The following is a 17,880-nucleotide window of genomic DNA, read 5'->3' as shown; positions in this document are numbered from 1 at the left end:
CAGAGCGACTTGCCCAGAGCGACGCACCGAAGTCGCTCGCATCTCACACCCCTCTCGGAGCGACCTCCCAAAGCGACACCCCGAGGTCGCTCGCGTCTCTATGGCGAGACGACACGAAGCGAAGCCTGGAGCGACCTCTCAGAGCGACCCACTGAGGTCGCTCCCGAAGGCCGGAGCGACTTGTCGGAGCGACATGCCGAGGTCGCTCCGCGCCTATTATCTGCTCGATTTCTATTTTACTTAAGGGCCTTTTGGTCATTTCATTATGCACGTTTTTATTTTCTAAACCTATGTTTTAAACATCTTTTGTAGCCACCAGAGGCGGATTATCTTTTATCTTTGATCCATTGAGAAATACACAAGAACTCTCTTGAGAAGTTCATCTCTTGGATTTTGATTTGTTATGTTCTTGAGTTCTTGTTGATTTCTTATCTATTTCTCTACATGGTTAATCTGAAATCCAATATGGGTTTAAGAGGAATCATGGAGATTAGTGAGTAATCACCTTTTGAATTCATGGGTTAGGGAGATTAAGGGTGATTAGTTTAGAGCTAGGATGTTTTAGTGTAGATCATTCGTATTTCCTTGCTAGTAGAGTAATCATAATGCATCTTCTGAGTTGGCCACTCAGTTGTTGATCCTTAGGCATTTCTCACCCGAAAGGTGTTCGATGAAATGCCCGAGACAACTCTCCTAGGCTTTTAGTATACTTTGCCAAAGACATTTGTTGTTAAAGATGCTAAGATAGCTAATAGACTTGTTAGTAATGATTGCTTTCATATTATTCAACCAAAGACATTTGATGTTTGAGATATGTTAGCAAATGAGCATTCATCTAGACATAGAGCTTGCTTAGAATTGTGTCTAGGCTTAAGGTTGATAGTTTGATTGATCATTTGCCATCCTTAGTTCGATACTTGATCACCCAAGGTCTAATCCCTATGCCCATGAGTTCTCTTTTCCCTTAGTCAAGAAAGTATCATTCTGTTATTGCTTTCTAGTTTTAGTCATAGTTTAAAACCCATCTAAATCATTGTTTGCACTTAGATTAAGTGAGTACTTGCATTCTCAGTGCTTTGATATCCCTCAGAACTGGTTCGACAATCTTTATACTACAACATTTGTCTTAGGAGCCTTGAAAACTCCTAACATCAAATTGGCGCCGTTGCCAAATTCTGAGTAGATTTGAACATTGAGATTTAGTCACTTGCTTGAGACTAAGTCATTTTTATTTTCTTTTGTTACTGATTCTTCTTCACCTCCCTTTAATCTACAGGTGTATGAACTTGAGGAGCAGGGGTCCATCAAACCTAGTTCCAAGAGCTGCAGACATCAGAGCTTTAGAGAGAGAGTGTGCTAGAAAGAGAAGAGAAGAAGAGCAACAGGCTCACTTGCAGAGATTGCACACTGATATGGGAGACATACATCAGATGATGCAGGCGTCAATGGCGCTAATAACACTCCACAAACCAACAGCGAGCAGCTCGACCCATTGGCACTTACGACCGCCCCAACATTCATGGTCATAGATTGGGAATCCGAGCACCCGCTGTGGCAGCCAACAACTTTGAGATCAAATCAGGACTCCTCAACGTGATCGAGAACAACAAGTATCATGGCTTGGCTCTAGAGGATCCATTTGATCACTTGGACAGGTTCGACAGCTACTGTGGGTTGTCAAAAACCAATGGTGTGTCCGAAGATGCCTTAAAGCTCAAGCTATTCCCTTTCTCTTTGGGGGATAAGGCACGTCAGTGGGAGAAGTCTCTACCCAGCGACTCCATCACCACTTGGGATGACTGCAAGAAAGCATTCTTGGAGAAGTTCTTCTCTACTTCAAGAACTGCTAAGCTGAGAAACGAGATTTCCAGCTTTCAACAGAAGAACTTGGAAGGCTTCAGTGAAGCCTGGGAGAGATTCAAGGGCTACCAAGCTCAATGCCCACACCATGGCTTCTCTAAGGAGAGCTTGCTGAGCACATTCTACCGTGGTGCTCTTCCTAAGTACAGAGCCAGACTGGATACAGCTAGCAATGGGTTCTTCTTGGGGAGAACTGAGGAGGATGCAGAAGAGCTGGTTGACAACATGGTAAAGAGTGATGCAGTCTACAGTGGAGACCACGACAGAGGCAGTAGAACAGATGATAAGCAGACGAGGAAAGAGATCAAAGCTTTGGAAGACAAGATCGACCTACTCATTGCTGAAAAAGCAACCCAAGAGCAGCTGAAGTTTGTTGGTAACTCCAAGCAGGAAGATCCACTTGCTGTCAATGAGGTTGAGGGTTTGGAAGGTCAAGAGGAGTTGTGTTTCATCAACAACAATGGTAGCTGGTACAAAAAGGAGCCCAACTTTCAGTACAACAACTACCAACAGAAATCTTATCCCAACAACCAACAGAGTGGTTATCCGCCTAGAAACAACCAGCAAGGCAGCTATCAGCCTCAGCAAAACCCCTCGTCTGGTTCCTCTGCTCCTCAAGAGAGCAGCACTGATACCTTACTGAAACAAATCTTGGAGTCTCAGACTAGAAGTGAGAAGCAAGTTGGTTATGAGTTGAAGAACCTTCATTCCAAGATTGATGGGAGCTACAATGAGCTCAACAACAAATTCTCACACCTTGCTTCTACAGTCAGGAATTTAGAGAATCAGTTTGCTTCCATGAACACTCACCAGAATCGCCAGCAAGGATCTCTACCTGGAAAGTCTGACCAAAATCCCAAGGAGGCCAAAGCTATCACCCTTAGGAGTGGTAAGCAGTTACCTCCTAGAACCCTCACCAAGGATGCTGAGAAACTAGGTGAGGGGGTTGCCATCAACATAGATGATGAAGTGGTGATTGTTGATGAGAAGATCAATGACGAGATCTTGGAGAAGATAGTGGAAGCCAAAGGTAAAGGAAAGGTTGGGGAAGAGAAGAAGACAGTAAAGGATGGTGAAGTTGTTACTCCAGCAAGTGAAAGTTCTTTTGTTCCTCCTCCCTATGAACCCAAACTTCCATTCCCTGGTAGATTCAAGAAGCAGCTGCTAGAGAAGTACAAGGCTCTGTTTGAGAAGCAAATGAGTGAAGCTCAGGTTGCAATGCCCATCATCGATGCTTTCATGTTGATTCCTCAATACAACAATTTCCTGAAAGATGTTGTAGCTGCAAAGAAGAAGGAGATGGAAGGCATGATGATTCTTACCCATGAGTGCAATGCCATCATCCAGAGGCTTGATGTTCCAGAGAAATTAGAGGATCCAGGAAGCTTCACACTACCTTGTGCTCTTGGACCTATGGTATTTGAGAAAAGTCTCTGCGATTTGGGAGCTAGTGTCAGCTTGATGCCTTTGTCTGTTGCAAAGAAGCTTGGATTCACTCAGTACAAGAAGTGTAGACTCTCTCTGGTGTTAGCTGATCGTTCAGTGAAGTACCCTGTGGGCATCTTAGAGGACCTCCCTGTGAAGATTGGAAGGTATGAGATACCTACAGATTTTGTGGTGCTTGAGATGGGTGAGGAGGCTCAAGATCCATTGATTCTAGGAAGGCCATTCTTAGCTACAGCAGGAGCTATTGTTAATGTGAAGGAGGGCACGATTGATCTCCATTTGGGTAAAGAGAACATACTCCACTTTGACATCAAGGGAAAATGAGGAAACCAACTGTGTTCGGGCAAGCCTTCTACATTGAAGAGATGGCCACTCCTGCTGATGAGCACCTTGAAGAGTTACCACCTGAGGACGACGAGGAGGGAGCATCTCCCTCTACTCATTCCCATAGAAGGTAACCCACCACACTCCCTTGTATATACCATTTTATTTTTGCATATTAGTCTTCTTTTCGGTATCTCTCTCTCTACTTGACAACACAGAGACTGTGTAACTCAAGTTTGGGGGAGGTACCAAGTATTTGATCATGTTTGCTTTGATGTTGTTTCATTGAGTCATGCATTGCATACCTATATGCATAGATAAAAAAAAAAAATCAATCATTTAGTTTGCATCATTTGCATTTTTAGGAGAGTCTAGAGCATATAGGTTGCATTCACTTGCATTGGGAGTAATGATTTTGAATGCCTTGTAAAGAACACTACGTTGCACTTGACTAGCTTTTGCACCTCTCAAAAAGACTTGTATGTTTCGAGCCTTGAAAACTCTTCCTGAAACTTGTTGATTGCTGAAACTCAGTCTTTGAAGCCAACTACAACCTTATTTGAACTGAACGAACTTAATGCTTCTTGCTCATGGTCCCTTGTGTACTGAGTCATGGCTATACACACTTGAGTTGTCACATCTTTTATACCAATCTTTTTTGACAAACTCTAGTGGTAGACCACTCCCAAAACCTTTTTCGGAAAGTCTTACATGTGCATAATGTTGAGAGTATCGGGAACGACAATGCTTGATCTTCATTCTTGCTAGATTGGACACTCTATTGTCTAGCTATAGGTGGGGGTGAGTGTTGTGATTATGATTTGGGAGAAATGAAAAAGGAAAAGAATAGACTCTTTGTGCTTAAGTGAATTGTTTTATTGGGACCAGTATAGAAGCCTCTAGCTCAAGTTTTGAAAAGTCTTGGCCCCCAGCCTAAAAAAAAAAAAAAAAAAAAAGAAAAACGAAAAAAAAAAAGAAAAGAAAAAAAAAAAAAAAAAAAAAAAAAAAGAAAAGAAAAGGGGGCTAGCAAAGTTGTTAGGAGCTAAGAAATGTTTTGAGGTTGTGAAAAATCCCTTGTAGATTTCAAAGAGAAGGAGTTAAAGTTCTTAGGATCTTTTGGTGAGAGATGTGAGTTGGGTTTGACATTTGGGAATGATTGTGTAATTGTATGTTTGGGAAAAGGGTAGAACAATGGAGATTGAGCATTGTATGCATGAGTTGGTCCCTTTCTTAGATATATTATGTGCAATGTCAAGGCTACTTGTTTTGAGAGTAAACCACCTTAAAGATCATATGTTTTGAACCTCTTGAATCACTTGAATAAAAGCCTTCCCTTACCCAACCAAATGACTTGGACCAACTGACCATTTGCAAGAATTCACCTGATGTTTTGTGCTTAATGAATGTGAGAGTTGGTTGATTTGAATGTGTGGATGCTTGATGATGAGTGTAAGAACAAAAAGAGTTAAGATAGGCCTAGAGAAGCTAGAGTGTAATAAGAGAGTGTGCTAGTTGTGTTTCTTTTGGCTATGTGCTCCCACCTTCAACCTCTCTCCCTATGAGTTCTAGAAAGTTCACTTGTGGACAAGTAAAAGAACAAGTTTGGGGGAGTTGATATCTTGCATATTTACATTGTTTTATCCATTCATTCATAAACATTTTCATCATATAGATTAGGATTTAGACATGTTTAGGTTGCATTTTGCATACATATGTCTCTATCAGGTATTTGAGTACCACATGGAGTTTCTGGAGACATTTGGGTGCATTTGGAGCTCAAAGGAGTGTTTAGAGTGGTCATTGGGCGAGCAAGGCATGGGAGCGACCAGTCCGGAGCGACACCACCAAGTCGCTCTGACCTCCCTATTGGAGCGACCTTACCAGAGCGACAGGGAGAAGTCGCTCGCGGTTTCATCACTCGGAGACGCGAGAACGAGCCCGGAGCGACCTCCCGGAGCGACACCACGAAGTCGCTGTGTCCACTTCCAGAGCGACTTGCCCAGAGCGACGCACCGAAGTCGCTCGCATCTCACACCCCTCTCGGAGCGACCTCCCAAAGCGACACCCCGAGGTCGCTCGCGTCTCTATGGCGAGACGACACGAAGCGAAGCCTGGAGCGACCTCTCAGAGCGACCCACTGAGGTCGCTCCCGAAGGCCGGAGCGACTTGTCGGAGCGACATGCCGAGGTCGCTCCGCGCCTATTATCTGCTCGATTTCTATTTTACTTAAGGGCCTTTTGGTCATTTCATTATGCACGTTTTTATTTTCTAAAACCTATGTTTTAAACATCTTTTGTAGCCACCAGAGGCGGATTATCTTTTATCTTTGATCCATTGAGAAATACACAAGAACTCTCTTGAGAAGTTCATCTCTTGGATTTTGATTTGTTATGTTCTTGTGTTCTTGTTGATTTCTTATCTATTTCTCTACATGATTAATCTGAAATCCAATATGGGTTTAAGAGGAATCATGGAGATTAGTGAGTAATCACCTTTTGAATTCATGGGTTAGGGAGATTAAGGGTGATTAGGTTAGAGCTAGGATGTTTTAGTGTAGATCATTCATATTTCCTTGCTAGTAGAGTAATCATAATGCATCTTCTGAGTTGGCCACTCAGTTGTTGATCCTTAGGCATTTCTCACCCGAAAGGTGTTCGATGAAATGCCCGAGACAACTCTCCTAGGCTTTTAGTATACTTTGCCAAAGACATTTGTTGTTAAAGATGCTAAGATAGCTAATAGACTTGTTAGTAATGATTGCTTTCATATTATTCAACCAAAGACATTTGATGTTTGAGATATGTTAGCAAATGAGCATTCATCTAGACATAGAGCTTGCTTAGAATTGTGTCTAGGCTTAAGGTTGATAGTTTGATTGATCATTTGCCATCCTTAGTTCGATACTTGATCACCCAAGGTCTAATCCCTATGCCCATGAGTTCTCTTTTCCCTTAGTCAAGAAAGTATCATTCTGTTATTGCTTTCTAGTTTTAGTCATAGCTTAAAACCCATCTAAATCATTGGTTGCACTTAGATTAAGTGAATACTTGCATTCTCAGTGCTTTGATATCCCTCAGAACTGGTTCGACAATCTTCTATACTACAACATTTGTCTTAGGAGCCTTGAAAACTCCTAACATCAAGCTCCGTTTGTGTTTGTGTTCTTGAGTTAAAAGCTTTCTTTTGTTATCAGCATAAGATTTTTTTAAGTTTGAATCTGATTGAGTTGGTGTCTTTGTAATAATTTGGCTCAAATGTTGTATGTCTTCATCAAACAATCTCTCTTTAATTATTCGGATTGCAAAAAAAATCGTGAATCACTTTGCCAAATTATATAAATGACGTGATATACAACTAACTTTTCTCCTAAACAACATCATTGTAACCAAATTTAATTTAAGAAAAACACTATTTCACAGTACTGAAAACAAAACCAATCAACTTAAACAAGAAATATCACATTGTAATAAAGTAATTTATATTTGTGTGTAATAAAAAAAACAAATCAAAACACCACCAGAGCTCGAATCATCATCGCTGGAGCTGGAGTCGTCATTGCCGGAACTCAAATCATCATTACGGGAGCCCGAATCATTATCGCCGGAACTCCTTATGTTTTTTGGAGAAAAAGTCACAAGAATTGCTTTCTTCTCACTCTCTTTCTCTTTTTAGGTAAAATAAGAAAAAAACAAAAATATGGGTCCATGTAATCATGCATGATCCGTTTCGGTCCATCCCGCAAAAGGCCCAGTCCCACAAAGATCCGTCCCGCTCTCGCTCACAAATTTATGGGTCTAGAAAACCTTGTCCTAATACCGTTCCGCGACATTCCTTTACGAGCCAGACCCGCGGTCCAGATCCATGATTGTCATCTCTATCCGTAGACTATATACTCTATATGTCCTCAATAAACTTGGGCATATATCTCTATTATTAAAAGAAAAGTACCAATAAAAAATAACATTTAGTTTTCAAAATTATTTATGCTATTATGCCACTGAATAATTATGAAACTTACCTATTTTAATACTTGTCTTTTTTCAGTTAAATTAATGTGTTGTCCTAAAATAAATAGCATCAACTAAATCATTGTTATCCAAATTATAGCTTTCCAAAAGACATGATTCACTTCTCTACTAAATCAATATCGAAATCATTCATTCTTATCGTAGGATCAAACCAAAAATATTATGACCCCAAGTCCTATGTTATATGTGCAGTCTACATATTTCTTTCGATTCACACACATATTACACATATACTTTTTAAAATCCAATGTTCAGTCACGTCACATAGAGCTAGCTAGGCCTCAATAAGTCCAATGGTATCGCAAGGATATATTATTTTCCTGAATGTTATATGTGCAGTCTACAACTTTTTTTCCATATAAGTCATAAAGATATTAATTACCTCTAAAAGACAATCTTCTATCATGTTTGTTGTACTTCTGATATTAGTTCGTTTTTATATCACAACATCATTTATTTAATTAAAACTGAAGTAGAAAATAATACTTGCATATTTTTTAAGTGGTTTCTTACGACTTTCATTCTTTTTTAACTAATTTTAACTACTTCATTTATTGTTTTTAATAATTAATTCGAAATTATTTATTAAAATCATAAAACAATAATTACATATGTTAAAGTATTTAACATAATATTTTCATTTTTGCACTCTTCTTAGCTACTTCGCTAATTGTATTTACTATAGTCTTTGAACATCATTTATTTTATGTGTCAAAACCTAATAATTTTCTAATTTTGTACAAAATTGTTTCATTCGTTACAAGAATTCAAAACGGTTAATAATTTTTTTGTGTGTACATAATTAGTTAGACATGGACATCTAAGTCCATTCGAATATAAATCAATTTTTTTGGATATTAAGTTTTTTTTTATTTTAAAGTTAAACTCCATTTGAGTATTATAAATTTTTGGATGGGGGTTTGAGTCTCTTTGCGGGTCTATGCATTTAAAAAAATCATTAAAATTTTATTAAAAAAAAATCAAAATCAAAATCCGCGCATCTAGTATTCTTTCTTGTATGAACTGTATATTTGATCCATATTAGAATATACTGCGCTTCTTTCTTTCTCTAGAATATAACTAGCAGCTCTTGGATAACAGAAGTATTAAACTTTTTTATGAAATGTTGATATGGGGAACGTTAATTCTTCCAACTACTATTTAGGTTAAAAATCCGGATCCGCTGGTAAAATAAAGATGTCAATCTTGTAATGGATATATTAAATAGTTTTATTTCGACGTTTTATTGCTATTAGTACCATTGCTAATGCTTCCTAAGAGCATCTTCAAAAAGACTTTCTATTTTATAGTTTGTAAAATTTTTTATTTGAAGTTTCAAGGTGTTTTCCTACAAAAGCAAAACTTCAAAGTTAAACTTCAAAATTATTTATAATTTACACTATGGTCTTTATATTTGTTATAATTAATATAAATCTATAAAACTTTTATAAATAACTAGCACACATATAAAAATATTATAGTAATATTAATTAATAAATTCTTACACTAAAATATAAAAGTATAAATAGAAATACATAATTGAATACTAAATTACAAGCAAAATATCACATTATTCCATAAAATTATTTCCGTAATGCTCCATCTTCGGTTACACAAAATCTGTTGGGACAATATTTTAAAAGTTCTGGAGAAATATATACTAGACTATTAGTGATGTTGTAATAATTAAGTTTATCAATAATTATGTCTTCATGTATATTTTTAAAATGTTTTTTATTAAGTTTATTTTGTAATAGTTTATTTTGTCTAATTTTATTTTTAAAATATTATAAATGTTATTTCAAATTTTTTATTTAATCTTATGTGTAAAATTTGAATTTATAAAAATAAATTTAAAATATTTATGATATACAAAAATTTAAAGATTAAAACGATAAAAAAATACTTAAGAATCATAAATATGATGTGTAATTAATTATAAACACCAAAATGTAAATAAAAAAATGAAACTTCAAATTTAGAGTTTTGAGTAGTAAAACTTCAAATATGATGTTTCACTCTTTAAAACTCTAAATTTGAAATTTTGAAGTTTTTTTTTAGAGCAAAAACTCTATATTTGAAGTTATAGAATTTTATTTGGAGATGCTCTAAGTCCTTAAAACCAATTGTAAGCAAATAACGAAAGTGGTTTTAAGAATCAATAATATCAATAAAACGTCGATTATAATTTCATTAGTTAAAATTTAATGAAGACAATCTAATTTCTATGACAAGTTTTTTAAAATAGAGTAATTAACTTCAACTATGAGACTACTTGATTATTATTAGGGAAAAAAAACACATATAGTTTTAAATAGAACGAAAGATGGTGTGCACATGCATGTGTATAAAAGTAGAAAGTGTGTTATGTTTTTTTGAAAATTTGCATTCTTAGGGTACGTAGGGCTGCTTTGAACCCAGCTTTGCCGTTAAGAAAACTACCACCATGCTCTCTCTATCCCTTATATATTAAAAGAGAAGCATTGTAATAAATGCATTCATATTATAATAGACACGTGGCAGGCTCACAATGATTTGATAATAAATATGCTAACACGTTCACACTATAATCATAAATGAGTTCACACTATGTACTTTATATTTTTTTTTAATATAAAACTCACATACATGGTTCCAATAAAACTCTAGATTTTTCAGTTTGAATAAAAATAGATAACGAATCAAAAGCCAAAATATATATATTATTTTTATTGTTTACAGATAAAGTTGAGCAAAATATTCATAAATTTTGATTCGATTCCTTATCCGTTTTGATTTGAACCAAAAAATCTTGATATTTGAAACTCTACAAAACAAATCAAATACTAAAATACAATATCCAAAAAAGAAGCAAATCACAAATACCAATATTTTTAGGAACATATATCTAATTCGATATGTTATATGCATTTATATACATATATGTAGAGAATTATATATATATATATATGTTATATATATTATACTTTATATCAGTTTTACAATATTTTTATGAATTAAATTTATTATATTAGATACTAGAATTTAAAAGGTTATATAATGTTTTATTTTTGTAATAAAATGTTATTATTAAATTATTTTTAAAATTTTATTTTATTTACGAATCAAATCGGATATTCTTTAAAATTTTAAAACATTTCGGATATCCGAGTCACTGAATATCTAGGTGGCTAAAGATCGAATCGACAAGAATGCTTCCAAATACCCAGATATTTGATATGTGTCCACCCCTATTTACGAATATAATTTTATTTTTTTTATATGAAAAATAACTAATGTCAAGGTATTTCTTATTTAAAATTAATTTTAATTTTATCTTTCATGTATTATTTTGAACAAAAATGTCATTTAATATTAATTAACAATATCTTTATATATTTTCAACTATTTTTATATACTTTTTACATAAACATACATCTGCACCTTGATGTGAGCACCTTCTAACTAAGTATTTAACATACATATGCACCTTGATGTGAGCACCTTATAACTTAGTATTCACCACAACTGAAGTATCTAATTTTTTTGAAAATTGAAATATTTTTTCTTAATGCTTCTTTCACTACCGACCAAATTGTAGTGAAATGATTTGTCTTAATAATTTTTTTTTCTTTTTTTTAAACTATTATCTGTTTAAAAACTATAATATGAAATTATTGGTTCGACATGAAGACTATCTAAAATTCATAATATGAAAATAAACAAATAATATTAATTTTTGGTTTTTACCGAAAAAACAAAAAAATCAAACATTTTAACAGAATAAACTAAAATGAATATTAATTTAAAATAATAGTTATATTTTAGAAGATTAAAAACAAAAAAAAAACGTAAAACCTAACCAATATCCAGATTAAACACATTTAATATCTTTTTTATTAAAAATAACAAAACTAATAATCACATTCCGCGCAAGGCGCGGGTTATTACCTAGTAAAATATTATTTAAAGAGATGTCTTGTTTAGTATCCAAACTTATTATACTAGTACTTTTTCGCAAATCAAGTCATAATACCTAATAACATAGAGGTTACACTATGCCAAAACTTACAATGTTAAAAATGTGTGTTTCATGGACCGTATAACGTAAGTCTTTTTTTTTTTGGGAAAAAGACCGTATAACGTAAGTTAAAAGTGAAAACTTATATATGGACGGGTATTCAAAATATAGTAGATAATTTTCAAGAATGTGCTAGCAGCTAGACTGAAGTTTGTTATATATGTCGGACTGTTATTTTTTTCAGCATGAAATGTAAACAGCATTTCAAGAACTAGAGCATATATATACGTGCACAAAACTTAAAGTTCTACAGGCAGCTTTATTTATCATATAAATATATTATATCGTTATCGAAAAGGAACAAACCGTGACCGTCAATTCCTAAAAGTATGTAATGTAACGCATTATAGTATGGTTGAAAGTACATTACCATAGTATGTAATGTAACGCATTCCGCTTAGTTGGTTGTGGCTCCACTTTGTATTCGGATTTCTCCCAACATACATGTATCTGCTCGATTTCTCACTCTCATTCAAGTGTTTTAAGTCTCCATCGTTTACTTCTCCTCATGTTCGCTACCACACTGAACGGATGAAGCATCAATTGCATTTGCTTCCTGTTTTTTACCTTTTTGTCATGGAACCAATTTCAAAGGTCTATCAATTAGTTGATGACTATTAATACTCCTCAATCTTCATCTCTTGAAATGAAATTTACATTTTTAGCAATAAAAAAAACTATGGATAGAGGAAAAATGATCGAGAGATAAGTTTTGATACGGAGGTTTTGTTTGCACATTCTTTCAAACAATCCAGACTATAATTAGTTTGTTGTTGTTGCCGTCATTTTTCACTATGAAAAGCTATTATCCAAACCAAAGCAAAACTCGTTTTATCCGCACACGAAAAGATATGTTATCATCGGTAGATTAGATGAATATTATGATATTATCCACAGCTGAGTTGATGGTACAGTGTATATAACTAAAAGTAAATGTCAAATACTTTAATCAGAAGAATTATTAATGTTTTTGGATTGAGTCTGGGACTTTTACAAGTATATATTGGAAACGAATATTCGGTATATATAAAGGCAAATGCGTAAATAATCAAGAACGAAAAAGACGCTCTCCGGCTTACTTTGAGCTATGTCTAATCCCATAATTACACGTATCCAGATACTGTCGCTCTCCTGACTCGAACCTTTCTCACATTTGTCTTCCTCTTTGTCTGGAACCATGGAAAAGCTAAAGACAAGAGTACCCTTGTGCATGCCCCAAGGCTCAAGAAATCTGTCCATAAATATGAGACTCCTACAATGCAACTCTTCCCTTTTCCCCTTCTACTCTTCCTTTCATATAGCATTTTGAAAATACTATTTTGTTTTGTTTTAAATTTGGTTTTAGGGTCTGAGAGCCATTAGTATGTCTTCAATTTTACCAGGTTTCTTATCTCAACAGATACTTGCCAATCATTTACAGACATTGGAAACTAGATTCACTCCCTGGGACGACGCATCAGATATATTCTCCATCTTTAATTCACCGGTCTGTCCCGTGGAAGTGAATCCTGCTGTTGAGAAAACAAACTCATGTCAAGTTCTAAACAAAAGCGACCCCTGTCCTGGTATGGAAGACAGACCTTCTAACCTGACCGGTTTGAACGTTTTCTTCCCTAAAAAGGATGAGCGGCAAAAGAAACGGAAAAAATCAAATCGGGAATCTGCTAGGCGGTCAAGGATGAAGAAACAAAAATACCTAGACGATTTGAGAAGCCAGCTTAACCAGCTCAATACCGAGAACCGAGAACTAGAAAACCAGCTCCGGTACGTTATGCACCATTGTCAAGGCGCGAATATGGAAAATGATCGTCTACGAGTGGAAAACCAAATTCTACATGAGAAGCTGATGAGCTTAAGACAAGCTTTGGTGCTGCGACAAATCCAGCAGAGCTCAACGTGTGCCACTTGGTCGTGCGTTAACAGTACTGTTGTAACGGTCCATCAGAATCCGTCAATGCTGAGAGATCACGTAATTTGAGATTTACGAGAATAAACTATACTATTCGTTGTCGACACAAAGGAAATATGTACGAAATACTATTAGTATTTTATGTTTAGTTTGTAACTAAGTTTCCAGAATCAATGGATAGGGTATTTACTACTAATTAGGTAAAAACGATTAGTATTTTACATGTTGTAAATACGTTTCAAGTAAGGCATAGGATATTTACTATTTGTTAGGTTATATGGGAGTCTTTCTCTTCTTATTAACTTTTTTTTAACTGGTTATGATATTATATGGATTATGGAGTATGAAATAGTTACATCATATACGATATTCTAGGTCGCTGAAAACAACATAAATGCTACATAGCCGCTAATGTCGATAATATATTAATTGGTGGGAACTGAGATTTATATATGTACATGACAAAATTATAACCCTAACGATTCACGTTCGCTTGAATATGATTTAATGTATATGAATTTTAACAGGTGGATTATTTCAAAATATTAAGACATTCAAGATAGGAATTTTCTGGTGACCTCATAATCATATGTCCACCAGTCATGACTTAATTAAGTGCACTTTAGACCTTTATTTCTCTTTTTTTTTTTTGACAAATCTAATCGATCAATTGTGGAAAAGAGAGAGTAATGACAAATTTTTTTACAAGAAATCTAATCTCGCTTTTCCTTTTCCTTTTCAAATGCTTTTGCTTTCCTCCCCCAAAGCATTTGATGAATCTATACTATGATAACTTATTACGTAATTAAGTACGTTACTACATAGTCAAATTTGCATAAAACCTATCAAATTGTGGAAAACTAAACGACTGGTCGTCCACCTGATTAATTATAAAACTGAAATTATAAAGTTTTGTTTGGAAAACAAAAACCAGAGAATTGATTATAAGCTATTTTAAAACTAAAATATAAACTAAAAACATGGCTGAAATGTGACCTTGTATATATATGGTCCAAGTTACTCTACTCTTTCAACTGTTTCTAATAAACAAGAACATTCAACAGCTTAAAAGTAACTTTAATTTGTTCATGATAAGATGCTTTTGAAAATGTTTCCAGAAACGTTTTTTTTTTTTTTTTTGTTGTTGCAAATTTATCTATATTTACACATGACAAGCACATTTCACATTCCAAACTCAGTGCCGTGTATTCTAGCGTAAACAGTTAATAAATACTAGAGAGCAAGTCAGCGTGAGTAATAAGACCCATCACAACTATAAGCTAATAAGACCCATAAAATCAGGCCCATTGATATACAATTGAAATTATTAAAAGCCTATAAAAGCCCAATGAAACCCTAGCTTGCTCTGTCGGGTATATAAAGAGCCACTAAACACCATCTCCAGCATCAACCTCTATAGCAGAAACAAAAAGAGGGGTCTTTGTTATTCTTATGTTCTATTATTTTCTCTCTTTCAGAATTAAAATATTTTTTTTTTTGTTTCAATTCATGATGTTCGTTGCCGATTTTTATTGACTCTTTTTTTTTATAAAAAAGTTTGTGCTGTGATTTTATTTGTTTCAAAATCGATTGGAGAAGAGAGCAGTGATTATAAACCACAAGAATCAAAAAAATCTGACTTGCTCAATTTTTGGGCATGATAGACTTATTATACACCCATAGAATATGAGCTCTCTTCTCAAACGTCTTTTTTTTTTTTCGAAAAACAATTTCCAAATATTTACTAGCTAATTTTTTTGTATTCAATATACCTCTATCATACTTGTATGTGAAATTTTATATTCTAATTGTAAAGAACAGTTTCACAAAGGTAACTTCTATCAAAGAAGTCTCTTTGATATGATATTAAGAGTGGACAATGCTTTATGGTTTTGAGCCTTTCTGCCCGTCATGTAAAAATCTGATGTTTGCCACGGGACTTTAATCCAAGAATCATTTTGGGCTTGGACAAAGAAATCAATAATTATATTTGGGCTTTATATTTGGAGACGGACATGAACCTAAACTGAAGTTTATCTTTTTGCTGGTCCACTAGCATAAACTAAAAATATGCTTGCATCCATGATTATCATAACTTACAAATTGTGTTTTAACTTGTACTATAATCACATAAAAGCAAAGAAGCAATTAGATGTCGGATACTCACGTTATTTCTAAGTCTTTTTCGTATAAAAAGCTTTGATCATTTTTGTTTGAGTGTGAATCTATATTTTGTTTCTACTAAATTGGGGTCGAATATTTTGCTGGTCCACGCCTAAACTTTTTTATCTTTCTTACCTATCGTTGGAAAAATGCTTGCATGCGCTATTACAAGCCTAACCAATGTCTGTTGACAGTAAAAATCCAAGTATCTCAAAAGTTTTACCAGTAACCATATGTTTCGTCGGTTCCTCACGTCTCCAGTTAGACGCACAAGCGGTATCAAAAACCCTCACAATGTTATGTTTGACAATAAACACTAGGAAGCTCTCCGCTAGTGAAATTTTCTAAGCTTTGGAGAAGAAAGAAAAGCGTTCACACGTATTTTGTCGGATCTGAGATCTTTGGTAACCAAAGTTTGGTATGTATGTATTAGCCCTGCGACTTTGGTTTTCCAAAACCAAATTGAACCAAACCGTCGGTTTTCGGTTAACCAAAATTTTAAAAACCATTTCCGAAAGTAACCGAATTAAATTTCGGTTCGGTTCGGTTTTTGATTATTTTCGGTTTTTACCTAAATTTCCGAAGATAACCGATTTTTATGATTTTCGGTTAATTTCGCTATAGGTTTTTAAAAAAGTTTGGATTTTTTGGTTATTTTCGGTTATTTCTGTTCGAATTTTCGGTTATTTTCAGTTATTTTCGGTTAATTTCGGTTATTTTTGGTTTTTCAAAAAAAAAAAAAAACAAAAACCGAACCGAAAACCGAATTATTTTTGAAAAATCGTACCGAACCATGCTGTTTGTTAACATGGTGGTATCTAATGCAGGTGGGAATATTTTTCTTTATTTCATCAAAGTATTTATTTGGTTTATCATTGGCTTTGATATAGTCATATGACCTACCCAATTGGTTTATCGTTCCTTCTCTTCTCTCATGAAACATGTAAATTTTATAATTCCAAATAAGATGTCACAAAATATGTATTAAAAAGCCAAATATTTTATTTTTCTTTTAATAGCATGCAGAATAATTTTGAACCGAAACTACAATAATCCTCAAAAATTTATGGGAAATTGCACCCTATAACCATAAAAAAACCACAAACCCACTATCTAACCAAAAACACTTTCTCTCTTCTTATTTCTCTTCCTATCTCTCTCTAACCTCTCACTAAAAATCTAATTACTCTTTTTTTTTTGGTTATTTAGCAAATAAGCCCAAAATTTATTACCAAATATTTTATTTAGGATATTTACCGTGACTGATTATGTCTAAAATAATTGGAATCATAGTAAAAATATTCAAACCATGGATGAAATCATAGCAGAAAGTTTTTTTTCATAATTCTAATTCATGAATCTTGCTTATAGTGAACCACATTTCACTTTGACGGAGACTAAGAATCTATAAAACGTTGTTTCACCCGAAAAGGTGAATTACAACCTCAATTAGACAAGAGAGATCAGTTGGAATGAAGATTCACTAAAACATTCAAATATACAAAACACATATCAGGTTTTGAGAGTTTTATGGGACCCACGTTATCAATTTTTGGAACATGAGTAGTGGCTATTAACTAAAACAAAAATGGAAGGAAGAAAGATCACGATGGTTGTCACAAAATGTTGTTGTTTGATGTAGGGATTTGGGGGTGGGTAGGGTCTTATAACCTATACTGTTCACATGCATTCTTAAACCCTATTTCTACTGCATCTCCATGTGCCTCCCTCACGTCTCTACCTCCTCTCTTATTTTTAAACTTTTTTCTTATTTTATAAAACATTTAAATATAAGACAAATATATACATAATTTTTTCAATCTGATATCTATAACCAGCTCAAATAAATTTAGAGAAAAATTTCCATATACTACATACAGTTCAAACTTTAGCAGTTTATTTTTTTTCTTCATATATATTTTTTAAAGAAGTATTATCACGATTATTTATCAAAATATCAGATTATGATTTGTTCAAAAATAATTTACAGTACTTGTTTTGATTAAACTTGAATTCATCAAACAAATTGTTGAGATAATATTATTCTCCCATATTCCCTTTCTTCTAATATAATAATCTATAATATAAAA

The 17,880-nt window shown here is 34.2% G+C and overlaps 1 protein-coding gene, 1 non-coding gene and 1 pseudogene across 2 annotated transcripts; 2 read left to right on the top strand and 1 right to left on the bottom strand.

Annotated features, from left to right (window-relative positions):
* Window positions 1-1,848: 1,848 nt before the first annotated feature.
* On the bottom strand, window positions 1,849-1,955 carry LOC125589700. The gene has a single exon (XR_007325875.1). It is a non-coding gene; the product is annotated as a small nucleolar RNA R71 (small nucleolar RNA).
* An 11,126-nt stretch (window positions 1,956-13,081) lies between these two features.
* On the top strand, window positions 13,082-13,696 carry LOC125585178 (basic leucine zipper 9-like). The gene has a single exon (XM_048753766.1). It carries the CDS (start codon window positions 13,082-13,084, stop codon window positions 13,694-13,696), a length of 615 nt encoding a protein of 204 aa, XP_048609723.1.
* A 1,527-nt stretch (window positions 13,697-15,223) lies between these two features.
* Window positions 15,224-15,323, top strand: LOC125589646 (annotated as a pseudogene).
* Window positions 15,324-17,880: the final 2,557 nt, after the last annotated feature.

The sequence above is a fragment of the Brassica napus genome, chromosome A2 (assembly GCF_020379485.1).
Source record: "Brassica napus cultivar Da-Ae chromosome A2, Da-Ae, whole genome shotgun sequence".
In the NCBI taxonomy this organism is placed as follows: Eukaryota; Viridiplantae; Streptophyta; class Magnoliopsida; order Brassicales; family Brassicaceae; genus Brassica; species Brassica napus.
This window is presented reverse-complemented; position numbering and strand designations above follow the sequence as displayed.

Excerpts from the sequence above, each read along its gene's own strand:
- LOC125585178 (XM_048753766.1), top strand. The coding sequence starts at position 13,082 with ATGTCTTCAATTTTACCAGGTTTCTTATCTCAACAGATACTTGCCAAT.